The 16,140-nt window shown below is 39.6% G+C and overlaps 2 protein-coding genes across 2 annotated transcripts in view; one reads left to right on the top strand and one right to left on the bottom strand.

Annotated features, from left to right (window-relative positions):
- The window catches only part of ZFC3H1 (zinc finger C3H1-type containing), a 50,120-nt gene extending 47,465 nt beyond the window's left edge, over positions 1-2,655 (bottom strand). The window contains exon 1 of the mRNA XM_052639999.1: positions 1,849-2,655. Coding sequence (XP_052495959.1) covers positions 1,849-2,443 — 595 coding nt within the window. The 5' untranslated portion in view covers positions 2,444-2,655. The remainder of the gene's footprint in view (positions 1-1,848) is intronic.
- Positions 2,612-15,596, top strand: THAP2 (THAP domain containing 2). The gene is made up of 3 exons (XM_052640000.1): positions 2,612-3,429; positions 10,431-10,626; positions 15,207-15,596. The coding sequence occupies exons 1-3, from the start codon at positions 3,359-3,361 to the stop codon at positions 15,594-15,596; spliced, it is 657 nt and encodes a 218-aa protein (XP_052495960.1). The 5' UTR covers positions 2,612-3,358.
- The last annotated feature ends 544 nt before the right edge of the window (positions 15,597-16,140 follow it).

Here is a 16,140-nt window from a genome sequence, read left to right on the forward strand (position 1 = left end):
GCCTACCAGGCTCCTCCATCCATGGGATTTTCCAGGCAAGAGTACTGGAGTGGGTTGCCGTTGCCTTCTCCGAATAAAGGTATATGGCAGAAGCCAAATTGATATCGAATGCATGGACAGAAAGAAGGCAAAAGCAGGAAGTAGGCAAGTTCATGGCATCACCTCCTTCTCTAACATAAAATAAACTAAGAAAAAACTTTACGCTCCCATAGTACATTTTACATACCTCAATTTGAACTTTTTACACTGAATACAATTAACATTTGTCTCTTCAACACACGTTTCATGTTTATATTCCTTTTTTATGCTTTTTAAAATTTTTTATTGAAGGATGATTGTTTTACAGAATTTTGTTGTCTTCTGTCAAACCTCATTTTTGTACTCTTAAATAATTTACGTGTCTGTAATTAAACAGCCCTTCTGTTCTTAGGCTCAGAACTGACAACTAACAAATCCTTGGTTAAAAAATATATCTTGGGCTAAGATATTCAAAGAACATTTTCTTTTTAAAAGTTAAATACCTATGTGATTTTTTTCCTGAAACAATCCTGTGTGCTCCTGACCCAACTTGTGGTTGCATAAGTTTTTTCAGAGCACTAGCATCAGAAGCTCCTCCTCCTTATCTAAACTACATTTCTGGTCCTCTTTCTATCCTGACATCTGGCAAAGACCATTTGGTCTTAAGTATTCTGTGAAAATAACGTTGAGTGTCTCCCCAACAAATGTCATTACATGTAGGTTTCATATATAGTGAATATATTAAAAACTCATTACAGCATGGAAGTTACAATCAACAGTAAGTATTCTCAATAAACTATTTTTAGGCAGTTATCATGACATAGTTCTACAAATAATCTGAAAAAGAAAATTAATATAATTACTATAATATATACATCTGCATCACTTTGCTGTATCTTGAAACACATACGTATAACTTAAAAAAAATTGTTTTAAAGGATAGTTCTACAAACACATCTTAAAATAGCAAATCCTCAGATGAATAAACTCAGGAATGTTTAAGATAACTAAGAATAAGATTAGAGGGAACAAGAATCACATATTTGCTATTTTCCTCCTTAACCTCGCCATTAGCTCCACCTCCCCATAAACCCCCATGGTTTCCAATGTATTAAAATTAAAATGCTGGTTTCATTCCCTCTCTAGTCCACAACTGTCAGCACCAAGAGTTATAAAATGCCCAAAATATAAACATAAGAAATAGAGAAGTTAAGGAGGTAAAGCTTCTGCCAAAGATCCATGAATTTCAAACCTCCGAATTAATACCTGGTGACACTAGGACTTTTTTCCCCCCAACTTTAAAACGCAGCAATGTATAAGAATAAATCAAGAAAGGTTAAAAAAAAAATCATCACAAATAAAAACAGTAGGATTCGGTGTAATGAAACTTCATAATCTTCAATGTGACAGTGCAATATGATATAAGCAACAGTATTCCTCAAACTTTTTACGGCTAATACTTTTTTCTCCCTCTAACAATCTAAAGCAGCTTCACATAACAAAGTTTACTAACAAAAACAAAGGCTAATGAAACCTGGGCTTGTGATGTAGTATTTCAAATCTGATTTTACACTCAGATTCCACTAGTTTGGCCCCCATCCAAAAACAAGTTACTGTTAAAAAAAGCAATATACCCAATCAAGTAATTTTAAGACACAAGGCGAGTTTGACACACGGGGTTTACCAAAGAACCACCAACGTTAAGTATTTTGACGCAATGACAAATAAGCGGTTCTGACGGTTCAGAAAAGTTACTCATCTCACACCTAGTAATGACGCTAAAGGGAACTTTAGTGACACACCCAGGGCAGACCGCCACGTTAAGGATACAACTCTTCCGAGGTGGAGAGGGCTCTCGCCAGCTCTGACTGCTGCCGAATCCGGATCCCGCTCCTCCTCCCAGAGGTCTGCCCCCCGGCTTGCCTCCTCGCTCACCCCCTCCTCGTCCCCGACTCCAGCGACTCCCACCCCGGTAAGGCCTGCCTCGAAAACGGAAACGGTCCAAGGCGATGTGGCTCCGTTCCCAAAACGACGGCCGGGGGCTGCTTTCTGACAGTGAGCTGGAAGGCATCCTCACGGAGGGCGGGTGAGACCGGAACGGCTCTTTGGGTCGGTAGCTGCTGTGTCCCCTGAGGTGGCCCCGCTCTGACGCGTGCCGCGAGCGTGAGAAATTCCTCAGCTGCAGCTGAGAAGAGGACGACGACAAGGAGGAGCCACCGCCTCCGCCGGATCCACCGCCCCGGGCCGGGTGAAGAGGCCTTCGCCGCGGGTACGGTAACAGCCCGCCGCCACTGCTGCTGCTGCTGCTCCGGCTCCGTATCTGACTGTTATTATCGTCGTCGCTGATCTCCCCATCTTCAAGCTCCCCTTCTTCCTTAGGCGAGAGGCCACTGGAAGCCAAGGCCGGAGTATCTGCGGTCGCCATCCCGGGAGCAGCGCTTTCCACACAACCTTAGCCCTCTATCCGGGGATCCGCCCGACTACTGCCCTCCTCTCCGGTTTCCTTCTTTTCTAACGGACCCGGTCGGTGCGGCCTTATCCTGTTTGGAGACCTAACGGGCTCTGCTCCCCAACTTCCCCGCACCCCAGCTCTTTCTCGCCGGACCGTCGCAACCCACTTCCCTACCCTAGCGCCCCCTTGCTCCTCCGCGATCGGAGCTCTTCCGCCTCGCGAGAAAGTGGCTCTGGAAGTGGCTCTGTTCGGCCGTCACTTCCTGCGGCACGCCGGAAACAAGAGTCCCAGTTCACGCGATAATAATTAGGACAGCGCGATGGCTCCCTGGGAGTTGTAGTGTTTTTTTAATTACCGCTCGCTTTGAGGTTATCCTTCCAGTCTGAGGCTCGTACCTATTCCTGACTGGCCTTTGGGGGTTTGGGGAGCGTGGCAGGGTAGGCGGGCCTGTTTTTAATCTTGCCCTCGAGAGAGTTTCATAGTAAGAGGGGGGATAGGGGGGCACACGTCGTCTAATTGCTCGGTGGCCCGTAGCTAAAGAGACGCTGTATAGTCCCACTCCCTGTCGGGAGCCGGGGAGAGGGCGGGTTGCGTCCGCCATGTTGGTGAAGACAAACGAGGGCGACTGGAGCTCCAGGACCGTCGGCTTTGCTGGCTCAAGTCCGCCATATTAATAAAGAGAAAGGGCAGGTTGACCCCTCCCGCCCCCCACCTGCTACACACGCACACACGCATACACACACATACCCCGTCTTCCCAGCCATCTTTGGCAACTCAGCTCGGTGGGCCCTTCCCCAGCCTTTTTTGCCTAGGGTCCGCCCGAAGGAAGCGTAGCATCCCGCGCCTCAAATCAGGCTTAAGACAGCGCCGAATGAGGTGGAAAGGGGAATGCCGACCAATTGCGCCGCGGCGGGCTGTGCTACTACCTACAACAAGCACATTAACATCAGCTTCCACAGGTAACCTGGGCCGGGAGTGGGGCTGACGGAAACGGGAGTTCCTACACTGGGTATCACTTGTGTGAAAAGAACAAGAGGATTCTACTAGTTCTAACTTAGCTATTAAGTAGCAGGAACGCATCATTTTTGCCTTTTGTGTTTCTCAAATCTGTCCAGTTTTTCTCTCCCTTCGGGAAAGGTTTACTCAAGTTCTGTGCAGTGATTAGTCCTTCTCTAGAAAGCGACAGGAGGATACCTTAATTTTCTGCTCTTTTATTTCCTATGTATTCGACCAGGTCTTGATGTTAATGACGCCATAAGAGGAAGCGAGATCTTCCTTTTCAAGTCAGCAATCACCTAAAAAGACGACTACGTTCCCGTTATAATTAGTCAGTTCTCACTAGCTATATTGACACGGGAAGCGTTTAAGATTTCTGATAGTCGCATACGGTAACTGCGGAGAAATTGTTATTAAGAGCAGTAGAATTAAAATATGTGAATGAAAATGGAAAAGATAAGCTTTCTATTCTTACTAGAACAAAGTAGTATACAAAGAACCCAGGTTACGTTCTTTGGTTTGCCGAAAAGCCGTCAAAAGTCTTTAATTCGGTCAAATCAGAACTCTGGAAAGCACGTTGAATACTACATGAAATAATGACTTGGTAAACATTTGCCTTCTCTGCAAGTGCCTGCCGTATGCTTGAAGAAAAGAAGCATTCAAAAAGTTAAGTGCAAACAGTTCCGCATTTATATACTTTGCAACTTAATAAGGTCTTAGAATTCAGAAAATGAAATCCTTGACCTTTCTTCCCACCTCATTATGACTAAATGTACTCCCTATTAAAAGTTACCACCTAAAAAACAAAATCCTTGTGGTGTTTATGTTTTTCATGTATGTCATGCAAATGTAGTGCTTTATTCATTGATCCATCTAATGTATTAAAAAGCAGAGATATTACTTTGCCAACAAAGGTCCGTCTAGTCAGAGCTATGGTTTTTCCAGTAGTCATGTATGGATGTGAGAGTTGGACTATAAAGAAAACTGAGCACTGAAGAACTGATGCTTTTGAACTGTTGGAGCATCAGGGCTTTGGAGAAGACTCTTGAGAGTCTTGGACTACAAGATCAAACCAATCAATCCTAAAGGAAATCAGTTCTGAATATTCATTGGAAGGACTAATGCTGAAGCTGAAGCTCTAATACTTTGGTCACCTGATGTGAAGCACAGATTCACTGAAAAAGACCCTGATGCTGGGAAAGACTGAAGGTAGGAGGAGAAGGGGAGGACAGAGAATGAGATGGTTAGATGGCATTACCAACTCATGGACATGAGTTTGAGCAAGCTTGGGGAGTTGATGATGCACAGGGAAGCCCAGCATGCTGCAGTCCATGGTGGCACCATGGGGCTGCAAAGAGTCGGACACAACTGAATGACTGAACTGAACTGAATGTGTGCCAAGCTCTTAGCACCTGATATGGTGCTAAGGATCCAGAAAATTCCTGGACTTGGAATGAGAAAGACCAACATAAATAATTACGGTTAAATGCCACAGAAGACTTTCAGGGAGTCCTAATTTAGCCTTGAAAAGTCAAATAACACTTCTCAAAGGATGTGAAATTTCAAATGAGACCAAAAGATGACATATATCTGGTCCTGTACAATACTTATAAGGATTTTCTGTTTTATCCAGTGAGTTCTTGAGTAGGCTTACAAAGAATGGAGTGATTAGATTTCCATATTAAAAAGCCCTCAGGCTGCAGTGTGGAGAATTACAGTGTTACCTAAAGTGCTGCTTCATCATCATCATTAGATGAATTTGACAAGAAAGGAGCTTATTACAGAATGTTAACATACCTACTATTTCACAAGGAAATCCTGATGCAGCTCAGTGAAACTAAACAGTGTACTTCTGATGCTGACACAATCAGCCCTAGATTGATAGAGGAAAAAGTTAGGACCCTGTAATAAAATAAGGGAGACTCAGTGGTCTAGACTAGAGTAGTACTGAGAGTAAGGATGGGAAGAAGTAGACAGATTTGAGAAATGTTTGAGGAGAAATTATCGTATATGGTAATTTGATTTGGAAGATGAGGAAGAGGGTGGAGTCATAGCACCAACAATGAATGTTTGGGAGATGTGTGGTGGTACACGAACATACATACCTCCTTTCCATGTTTGACCATTTGCTTGCTATTAAATTAACATATTCATGTGTAACCTCAGAAGTTTAGGCCTTAAAATAGCATTATTCATAATGAAATTAATTCCTATTTCCTAACTAACATTTAATTCACTCCTTTCCTAGGACATTGGTAGACTTCTTTATCCCCATATACAACTTACATTGCCTACACTTATTGTCCCCATTTTTCTTCTCTCTTCCTCAGCCCATTCCAGACTGAGTCTCCCCAGTAATCTTTTGAAACTGTTCTTGCTAACATGAATTGTCACACTTACATCTTTTTTCATGGCATGTGATCATTTCCTCCCTGAAATACTCTCTACTTTGAATTATTTGACACTAATTTTGTGATTTTCATCTTACTTCCTTGGTCTAACTTCAGTCTCCACCACTCTATCACCTAGCCCATTCTCATCAAAAGGATTGCAGCTGTTCCTATGGTCTTGGTTAACATTTACTTGTTGATGCCTCCTAAATCAGTACTTCCAGTCCAAATCTCCAATGGGTTTTAGACCTTTAGATGAAGTGTCTCAATTATTTCCCCCATCTCTTCAGTTCCTCACATTCAGCATACTGAAACTGTACTCTTGAACTTGTCCTTCCCCAAAAACTACATTTCCCATATTTCCTTTCTCATAAAAGGAAACACCAGCCACCCAGAAGCTGGGAGGTTATCCTCCCTTGACTTTTCACGATTCCCTCTCAATTGAAGTATTAAAACAACAACTTAAGTGGTTCACTGCTTCCATTCATGTCCATCTAACTGCTCTTTTGTAGTAAATGGTGTGTTGCTAAATGTTTAACAACAGGATCTCTGGGGAAGGGCAAAAACCCTGATTTGTGGTGTTTGTCCAATTTGCAGGATATAAGTATTCCCAACCATAACTGGTTTTAAGCTACCAACATGACGTCACTGATCCTGGAGTTGGGAAGAAATGTACAATACTACCCTATTCTGTATCACTTATTTCATACAGGTTTCATACATATAAGTAACCTTAAATGTAGATAATAGTAAAATAACTAGGTGGTGGGTTTTTAATATGTATTACCTTTGTTTTTAATCTACTTAAATGCAAACTTACATAATTTTTAATCATGTCTGTGTTTAACAACTAGTTAAAATATTTTCTGTTAACAGTCACTTCTAAATTAGGCCCTTGATGACTTACCAATACCATTTTGGATAAAATTCAAAATCATTGTTTATCTTAGCAAGCCCTCCATCATCATGTCATGTTATAACACTTCCCTGTACCCAAGATACTGTTTAACATTCTTCACTACTACCATTTCCCTAGCTAATTCCCATACTCTCTTAAGGCCTCCTGATGAGATTAGCTCTTCCTATTATGGTTCCATGCAATCCTGTACTTACCCTTTTCTAAGTTCATATAATTACACTTGTAATTACATTCATAATATTGGGTTGGCCCAAAAAGTTTTTTCATAAGCTTTTTCAGGTTTTTCCATAAGATGCTATGGAAAAGCTCGAATGAACTTTTTGGGTCAACCCAATAATAAAAACTATTTATTTAACATTTACCATGTACTATGCACTGGGCTGGGCTTCTCTGGTGGCCCAGATGGTAAAGAGACTGCCCGCAGTGCAAGAAGCTTGGGTTCAATCCCTTGGTTGGGAAGATTCCCTGGAAAAGGGAATGGCAACCCACTCCGGTATTCTTGCCTGGAGAATCCCATGGACAGAGGAGCCTGGAAAGCTGTAGTCCATGGGGTCACAGAGTCGGGTAGGACTGAGCAACTAACACACACACACACACACACACACACGCACGCATACATGCAGTGAGCTAAGCATTTACTCACATTGTCTCGTTTAATTCCTAGAACCCCACTAGGTACCATTAAAACTGAGGCCTAAAAAGGTTAAACAACATTCTTAAAGTCACCCAGCTATTCTGTGAAGGATCCAGGATTGATACCTGGTTTGACTCCAGAGAAACTGTTCTCGGCCACTCTTTTCTGCTACTTGAAGGTGTTTGATTCTGTACCTTCCTCATTACAGTATACCCTCAAAAAAGGGGGATATCATAAAGGTAGGTCAGTTTTATTTACCACCATGTCTTCAGTGCCTAGGACAGTGCTTGGAATGTTAGAGACATTCAGTTATTTATTAAATACCCTAGCAAAGTAGCACTGTTTAAAATACTGAGTGATTTTCCAGAACATCTAATGCTTCTGAAAGCATGCTTCTATTTTTGTGTAGGCAAGAATATATCCATCTAGTAACACTACTTCACTTATTTAAAACTAATATTTACAGGATTTATTATTACTTAAATTCAGCTTACAGGCTATTTCACTCACCCTTTGGATTTGCTGGGAAAAATCTAAACAACATGTGAAAAACATAATTAGAGTTAACTTTATAAAACATTATCCAAAATAAAATATAAAAGTGTTGATTATTATTTTATTTCAACACAGATAATCTGAAGATTATTTAGTAATGCCAGACTAACTCCACTAACTTGTATATTCATTGATTCACTCAGAAAAATTTATTGAATGCTTACTTAACAGGATAAAGTAGTGAAATAAACAGCTTCTAACCAGGAGAAACCTGTGATCTAGTGGTGGAGATACAAAAGTAAACCATTAGAATACAGTTATATTAGCACTATATGATACAGAAACATCTAACCAAGTCTTCTGATCATGAAAAACTTGTTAGGAAAATGGAATTCCTAAACTGAGTCTTAAAAGAAGAATTTGATGAAGTTAAGGTCCAGTTGCAGGCATTGATTTCATTATTTAAAAAAGAGCTAAAGGTGGGTATGAAAAATAATATCTGACAGTCTTCATATATCTGAAGAGTCTTATACAAATGGTAATATAATAGTACTGATAGTACTTATTTACTCTGAGCCTTTATTGAGGTCCCAACAAGAAGTGTGCTTATGAATTAATAGCTTAATTTTTAGCTCAGTCCTCTGGAGAATTTTCAAGTCATTAAATATTGGAACAGAGCTTTGAAGTGAGAATACATTATTGTTAAGAACTGAGAGGTAACAGAGTAGATTAATTCTCCATCAGAAGTGTCTAGTGAAATAGAATAAAAGTACTTTATGAAAATACAGGAACTGTAGAGTGACATTGGAGAAGGCAGTGGCAACCCACTCCAGTACTCTTGCCTGGAAAATCCCATGGACGGAGAAGCCTGGTAGGCTGCAGTCCATGGGGTAGCTAACAGTCAGACACGACTGAATGACTTCACTTTCACTTTTCACTTTCATGCACTGGAGAAGGAAATGGCAACCCACTCCAGTGTTCTTGCCTGGAGAATCCCAGGAACAGGGGAGCCTGGTGGACTTCCATCTATGGGGACACGACTGAAGCGACTTAGCAGCAGCAGAGTAACATACAAATGTTGTCTTCAGATCAGGGTGTATTTGAGGTTGTGGGGAATGGGGACATGAGATGGCAGGGTGTATAAGTAAACCTGAGCTTTCATCTCTGTGCCCCTCCCTGCTGGTAATTTGAGCAACCCTAGTATATCTAATATAGCCAAAGCTGTATTGAATCTTCAGCTGGAGGCTTCAGAGCCACAGGATCTTCTAACATAAATTTAATGGCTCTTTTTAGGCACTAGTGAGTTCATAATTAATACTTAAAGGATAAGGTAGTCAAACTAACGAGTTCAGCTCAAACTTATTGTGTGTAAAAGTTTGATTCTTCTATTTCCAAGTCAGTCAACACAGGGGCTTCCCTGATAGCTCAGCTGCTAAGGAATCTGCTGCTATGCAGGAGACCCTGGTTCAATTCCTGGATTGGGAAGATGTGCTGGAGAAGTGATAGGCCACCCACACCAGTATTTTTGGGCTTCCCTGGTGGCTCAGCTGGTAAAGAATCCACCTGCAGTGCAGGAGACCTGGGTTCAATCCCTGGGTTGGGAAGATCCACTGGAGAAGGGAACAGCTATCCACTCCAGGATTCTGGCCTGGAGAATGCCATGGACTCTATAGTCGATGGGGTCACAAAGAGTGGGACACAACCAAGCAACTTTCACTTCACAGCACAGCTACCGTCAGAATTTTTAGAAGCCCCTTATATTTTTCTCTTCCTTAACAGCCATACACTGGGTGGTATCACTGTATTTTATGTTTGAAATAAACAGGAAAAACATTCCAACTGGCTTTTCATCAGCGTTTTACTTCTTGTAGTAATTATGCTTTCAACTGTACTACATAGCTTACGAGTTCATTTTTCAAAAATATATGCAGTTTAACTTCATTAAAGTAGTATAGTATAGTATTAATTTATATATTCTATATTTATAGTAACTAAGCACATTTTTGTTGAGTCCCAACTATTTGCAAGGCAATACCTAAGTGGTAAAGATAGATAAAAAGATACAATGATCCGTGTCCTCAAGAAACTGATCATCATTCATTTCACTGGAAATTTTTTAAAACAAAAAATTACAAAGCATGTGGTAAGTATCATAATGAACACAGAGGAAGGAATACCAGAGTCTATCTTGATAAAATTCAGTCTGTGGATTATCTGACTTGTCTTGACCATGTATGTCAACAGCAGATCCCTTGTTAAGGACTAGTTTGGGAAGAGATGTCTCTTTTTAAGACCTTGAAAAACTGATCCACTTAAGTTAGTTTTTTATTAAGTTTTAAGAACTTACAAAAATGAACATGAATTGGTTTCTGTTCCAGTGTTTGGATATTAGAAATTTTTAATTTGTTATATAAATGGAAGACATTTAAAATTGTCATTTTTCAAAATTTCTTTTGACTATTTAGTGCAACCAGAGTGTGTGATAGTTGGAATTTGAGTTGCCCTTTTTTTTTTTTTTTTTTTAAGGTTTCCTTTGGATCCTAAAAGAAGAAAAGAATGGGTTCGCCTGGTTAGGCGCAAAAATTTTGTGCCAGGAAAACATACTTTTCTTTGTTCAAAGCACTTTGAAGCTTCCTGTTTTGACCTAACAGGACAAACTAGACGACTTAAAATGGATGCTGTTCCAACCATTTTTGATTTTTGTACCCATATAAAGTCCATGGTAGGTAATGCTACTTTTCTTTAACTCCATTTTTAGAATCCATCCTTTTTTGTTTGTAAAATGGAATGATTCAGAATATATTGAAATTCAAATATAATACTGTACCTCAAGGAAACTGGAAAATTGCAGTAAAGATGCAGGCTAGAATTAGTGCTCAGATCTCCTGATTCTATTATTCTTTTCCCAATCCAAACTGTTTTATCATATTGGAATTCTACATTATTGTTAATTATCAATAACTGACCCATTGGTTAAACTGAAAAATCTTCATGAAACCTCTAGCATCATTCTGCCCTGGTTTTAGGATGACATACAAATAATGTGTGATAAGTGCTTTCATGGCAGCACATCCAAAGAATACCAGAGTCAGACCAAAGAATATAAGGTCAGAGGGAGGCGTAACAGAAAACTTGGTAGAACTCCGGCATTTAGGGTTTGAGCTTGGAGTTTGGGACTTAGGAGAGAGTTCTTAACCTTGCACAGGGCAGCTGCAGTAGTACGATGAGAACAAAAACTAATGAGTTGGGGGATGAGTGGAAAATAAGTATTAGTAAGTGATATTTAAAAAGAAGGAGAAATTTAAGGTATAGTATGAATGTATTAAAGCAATGTTTTATCTACTCAAGGAAGATCTGACCAGAAAGAGAAAAGCTAGCTGCGAAGGCAGGATCGCTGAAATGTTAAAGGGTAGAATGAACAACAACAAAAAAAAAGTAAAAAATTTAGCTTTGAAAATGACAGATATCTTTTCCTCTGAGAGAGGAAAAAACCCACTGCTTTCTTGAGTTATTTTTGATGGGTAAATTTGTAAATCTACATGGTTAATATCTGAATGGGAGAGGAGAGAGGAGATTGTGGTAAACTAATTATTAATATTAACATCACAGATATTAGAAAAGCTCCAGGATGGCAAGCATTTCACTTCTGAATCCTCAGAACCTCAAATAGTGCCTGGTACATAGTACACACTCAGATGTTTGTTGAATTTGAAGTATACCTTGGTTTTGACACTGATCATTTATTCTTTCAACAGATACTTACTGAGCTTTACATATGTTGAAATCCAAGTTAGTTGCTGGGAATATAAAGATCGAAAAGGAGCTCCTGCCAATTGCTCTAGGCAGAAAAAATGCCAGTTTTAGATTTCATGACGACAGGAACCATATTTATCTTACTTATTCACTGTTGTGTTGTCTCAATAAACGTTTCTTGAATGAATGAAAGACACAAAGTTATGAAATTGATGAGATAATGTGGGAACTAAAAGTGTTTTAATATTTTTGGAATGAAAATTAGGATGGTGAATGGCAGAATGGGGTGAGATCCTAAATGGTATAGTATGCCATGTAAAGATTTTTTTGTTCTTTAGAAAATAGGGAGGCAAAGAAGAATGTAGTCAGTATTCAAACATCATCTGTTAGAAAATTATTCTAGTGGCACAAAATAGATTCAGTTCAGTCACTCAGTCGTGTCCAACTCTGCAACCCCATGAACCGTAGCACACCAGGCCTCCCTGTCCATCACCAACTCCCAGAGTTCACTCAAACTCATGTCCATTGAGTCAGTGATGCCATCCATCCATCTCATCCTCTGTCGTCCCCTTCTCATCCTGCCCTCAGTCTTTCCCAGCATCAGGGTCTTTTCAAATGAGTCAACCCTTAGCATCAGGTGGCCAAAGAATTGGAGTTTCAGCTTCAGCATCAGTCCTTCCAATGAACACGCAGAACTGATCTCCCTTTCAATGGACTGGTTGGATCTCCTTGCAGTCCAAGGGACTCTCAAGAGTCTTCTCCAACACCATAGTTCAAAAGCATCAATTCTTCTACGCTCAGCTTTGTTTATAGTCCAACTCTCACATCCATATATGACTACTGGAAAAACGATAGCCTTGACTGAACGGACCTTTGTTGACAAAGTAACATCTCTACTTTTTAATATGCTGTCTAGATTGGTCATAACGTACCTTCCAAGGAGTAAGCATCTTTTAATTTCATGGCTGCAGTCACCATCTGCGGTGCTTTAGAGCCCCCCAGTCACCCACTGTTTCCACAGTTTCCCCGTCTATTTGCCATGAAGTGATGGGACCGGATGCCATGATCTTCGTTTTCTGAATGTTGAACTTTAAGCCAACTTTTTCATTCTCCTCTTTCACTTTCATCAAGAAGCTCTTTAGTTCCTCTTCACTTTCTGCCATAAGGGTGGTGTCATCTGCATATCTGAGGTTATTGATATTTCTCCCAGCAATCTTGATTCTAACTTGTGCTTCTCCCAGCCCAGCATTTTTTATGATGTACTCTGCATATAAGTTAAATGAGCAGGGTGACAATATACAGCCTTGACATACTCCTTTTCCTATTTGTAACCTGTCTGTTGTTCCATGTCCAGTTCTAACTATTGCTTCCCAACCTGCATACAGGTTTCTCAAGGGGCAGGTCAGGTGGTCTAATATTCCCATCTCTTTTAGAATTTTCCACAGTTTCTTGTGATCCACATAGTCCAAGGCTTTGGCATAGTCAATAAAGCAGAAATAGATGTTTTTCTGGAACTCTCTTCCTTTTTCCATGATCCAGCAGATGTTGGCAATTTGATTTCTGGTTCCTCTGCCTTTTCTAAAACCGCCTTGAACATCTAGAAGTTCATGGATCATGTATTGCTGAAGACTGGCTTGGAGAATTTTGAGCATTACCTTACTAGCATGTGAGATGAGTGCAATTGTGCAGTAGTTTGAACATTCTTTGGCATTGCCTTTCTTTGGGATTGGAATGAAAACTGACCTTTTCCAGTCCTGTGGCCACTGCTGAGTTTTCCAGATTTGCTGGCATATTGAGTGCAGCACTTTGACAGCATCATCTTTCAGGATTTAAAATAGCTCAACTGGAATTTCATCACTTCTACTAGCTTTGTTCGTAGTGATGCTTTCTAAGGCCCACTTGACTTCACATTCCAGGATGTCTGGCTCTAGGTGAGTGATCACACCATATTTGTGATTATCCGGGTCGTGAAGATCTTTTTTGTATAGTTCTGTGTATTCTTGCCACCTCTTCTTAATATCTTCTGCTTCTCTTAGGTCCATACCATTTCTGTCCTTTATCGAGCCCATCTTTGCATGAAATGTTCCTTTGGTATCTCTAATTTTCTTGAAGAGCTCTCTAGTTTTTCCATTCTACTGTTTTCCTCTATTTCTTTGCATTGATTGCTGAGGAAGGCTTTCTTATCTCTCTTTGCTCTTCTTTGGAACTCTTCATTCAAATGGGTATAGCTTTCCTTTTCTCCTTTGCTTTTCACCTCTCTTCTTTTCACAGCTATTTGTAAGGCCTCCTCAGACAGCCATTTTGCTTTTTTGCATTTCTTTTCCACGGGGATGGTCTTGATCCCTGCCTGCTGTACAATGTCACGAACCTCCGTCCATAGTTCATCAGGCACTCTGTCTATCAGATCTAGTCCCTTAAATCTATTTCTCACTTCCACTGTATAACCCTAAGGGATTTGATTTAGGTCATACCTGAATGGTCTAGTGGTTTTCCCTACTTTCTTCAATTTGAGTCTGAATTTGGCAATAAGGAGTTCATGACCTGAGCCACAGTCAGCTCCCGGTCTTGTTTTTGCTGACTGTATAGTGCTTCTGCATCTTTGGCTGCAAAGAATATAATCGATCTGATTTCGGTGTTGACCATCTGGTGATGTCCATGTGTAGAGTCTTCTCTTGTGTTGTTGGAAGAGGGTGTTTGCTATAACCAGTGCGTTCTCTTGGCAAAACTATTAGCCTTTGCCCTGCTTCTTTCCGTATTCCAAGGCCAAATTGCCTGTTACTCCAGGTGTTTCTTGACTTCCTACTTTTGCATTTCAGTCCCCTATAATGAAAAGGACATCTTTTTTGGGTGTTAGTTCTAAAAGGTCTTGTAGGTCTTCATAGAGCTATTCAAATTCAGCTCTTCAGTGTTATTGGTCGGGGAAATAGATTAATGGGGATAAAATGAGCCCAGAGATCAATAAAGTTTTTAATATATTCAAGCTAGACATGAATGAAATGGGCCTGATGTGGGTAGTAGCATTAAGAATGATGGGAGGATCCTAAACATCCTGATGAGATATTTAGGAGGTAGAATTAATAGGACTTGATGACTATCTGAATGAAAGAAATTAAAGGGGAAAAAGGGACCTCAGATTTATCTGGACAGAAGTTTTCTATCCACATCTTAAATCCTTGATAGTATGATAAAACTGTGCATAATTAATAAGTAAACCTATTTAGGAGCTTGATTCTTGGGAATGTTTTTATTAAGTAGGATCACAGGTCTGAAATATTAATCAAATTGAGAGAATAGTATTTACTTTAAAAAGATCAAATCAGTATCACAAATAAGTGTCTAAATGAATTCTATATTGGCCTTAGTGAGAATATTGCAAATAAATTTTTTAAGTCTACAGAATCATATTCAGTGATTTGAAAGAAACCTGAGAAGTGCATTGTCTGGTTCCAAAAAGAGTAGTTTAAGTACTGTCACCCAAAATTGGACAGAATTTGCTTATTTGTGATATTCCATAATTTATGCTCAACCCTCTAATTTTATTTGGCTCAGAAACTCAAGTCAAGGAATCTTTTGAAGAAAAACAACAGTTGTACACCAACCGGACCATCTAATTTAAAATCAAGCATTAGTAGTCAGCAAGTACTACTTGAACACAGTTATGCCTTCAGGAATCCCATGGAAGCAAAAAAGAGGATAATTAAACTGGAAAAGGAGATAGCAAGCTTAAGAAGGAAAATGAAAACTTGCCTACAGAAAGAACGCAGAGCGACTCGAAGATGGATTAAAGCCGCATGCTTGGTGAAGAATCTGGAAACAAATAATGTATTACCTAAGGGCACATCAGAATACATTTTACCAGCAGCCTTAAACAGTCTTGCTTTGGAAGATTTCAAGATTCTTGAACAAGATCAACAGGGTAAAACATTATCAGTTCTCTAAATCTGAAACAGACCAAGAGTACGTTCATTTAGGATTTGTTACTCAAACTCCATTCTATTCACAAGTAAAAAACATTTAAAGAAATTATTCCCAAATTGAGTAGTTAATAAAGTTTTACTTGAAGTAACAACATTACTGTATAATTTATGAAGACTTGATTACAAAAAAATGGAGAACTTCTATGAAACATTTAAATGAGAATAGAAGTGCCTTATTGTGAGAATTATGTACTTAAAATTTTTGCTAGAAAACTTAATGTTTGTAGAATGTTTTGTGTTTTTGTTTTTTTAACCTCTTTAAAGAACAATCTATTACAAGTAATGTTTTTAATTTATATTATAAACAAATTTTTTCCTGTACCAAAGTTGGGATAGTGCATTCTAAGTAATTTGCCTAGTAGGGATTAACCGACATGTAACTGTAAAACTGTTCAGTTTTTTATTGAATTGTTGTTATTGGCACTGTGATTGGGAAAAATTATAGGGATAAACCCCCTGAAATACAGGGCAAATTATTTTATTTAAACTTTCTATATCTTCTTATC

This window comes from Budorcas taxicolor, chromosome 5 (genome assembly GCF_023091745.1).
Source record: "Budorcas taxicolor isolate Tak-1 chromosome 5, Takin1.1, whole genome shotgun sequence".
NCBI classification, from domain to species: Eukaryota; Metazoa; Chordata; class Mammalia; order Artiodactyla; family Bovidae; genus Budorcas; species Budorcas taxicolor.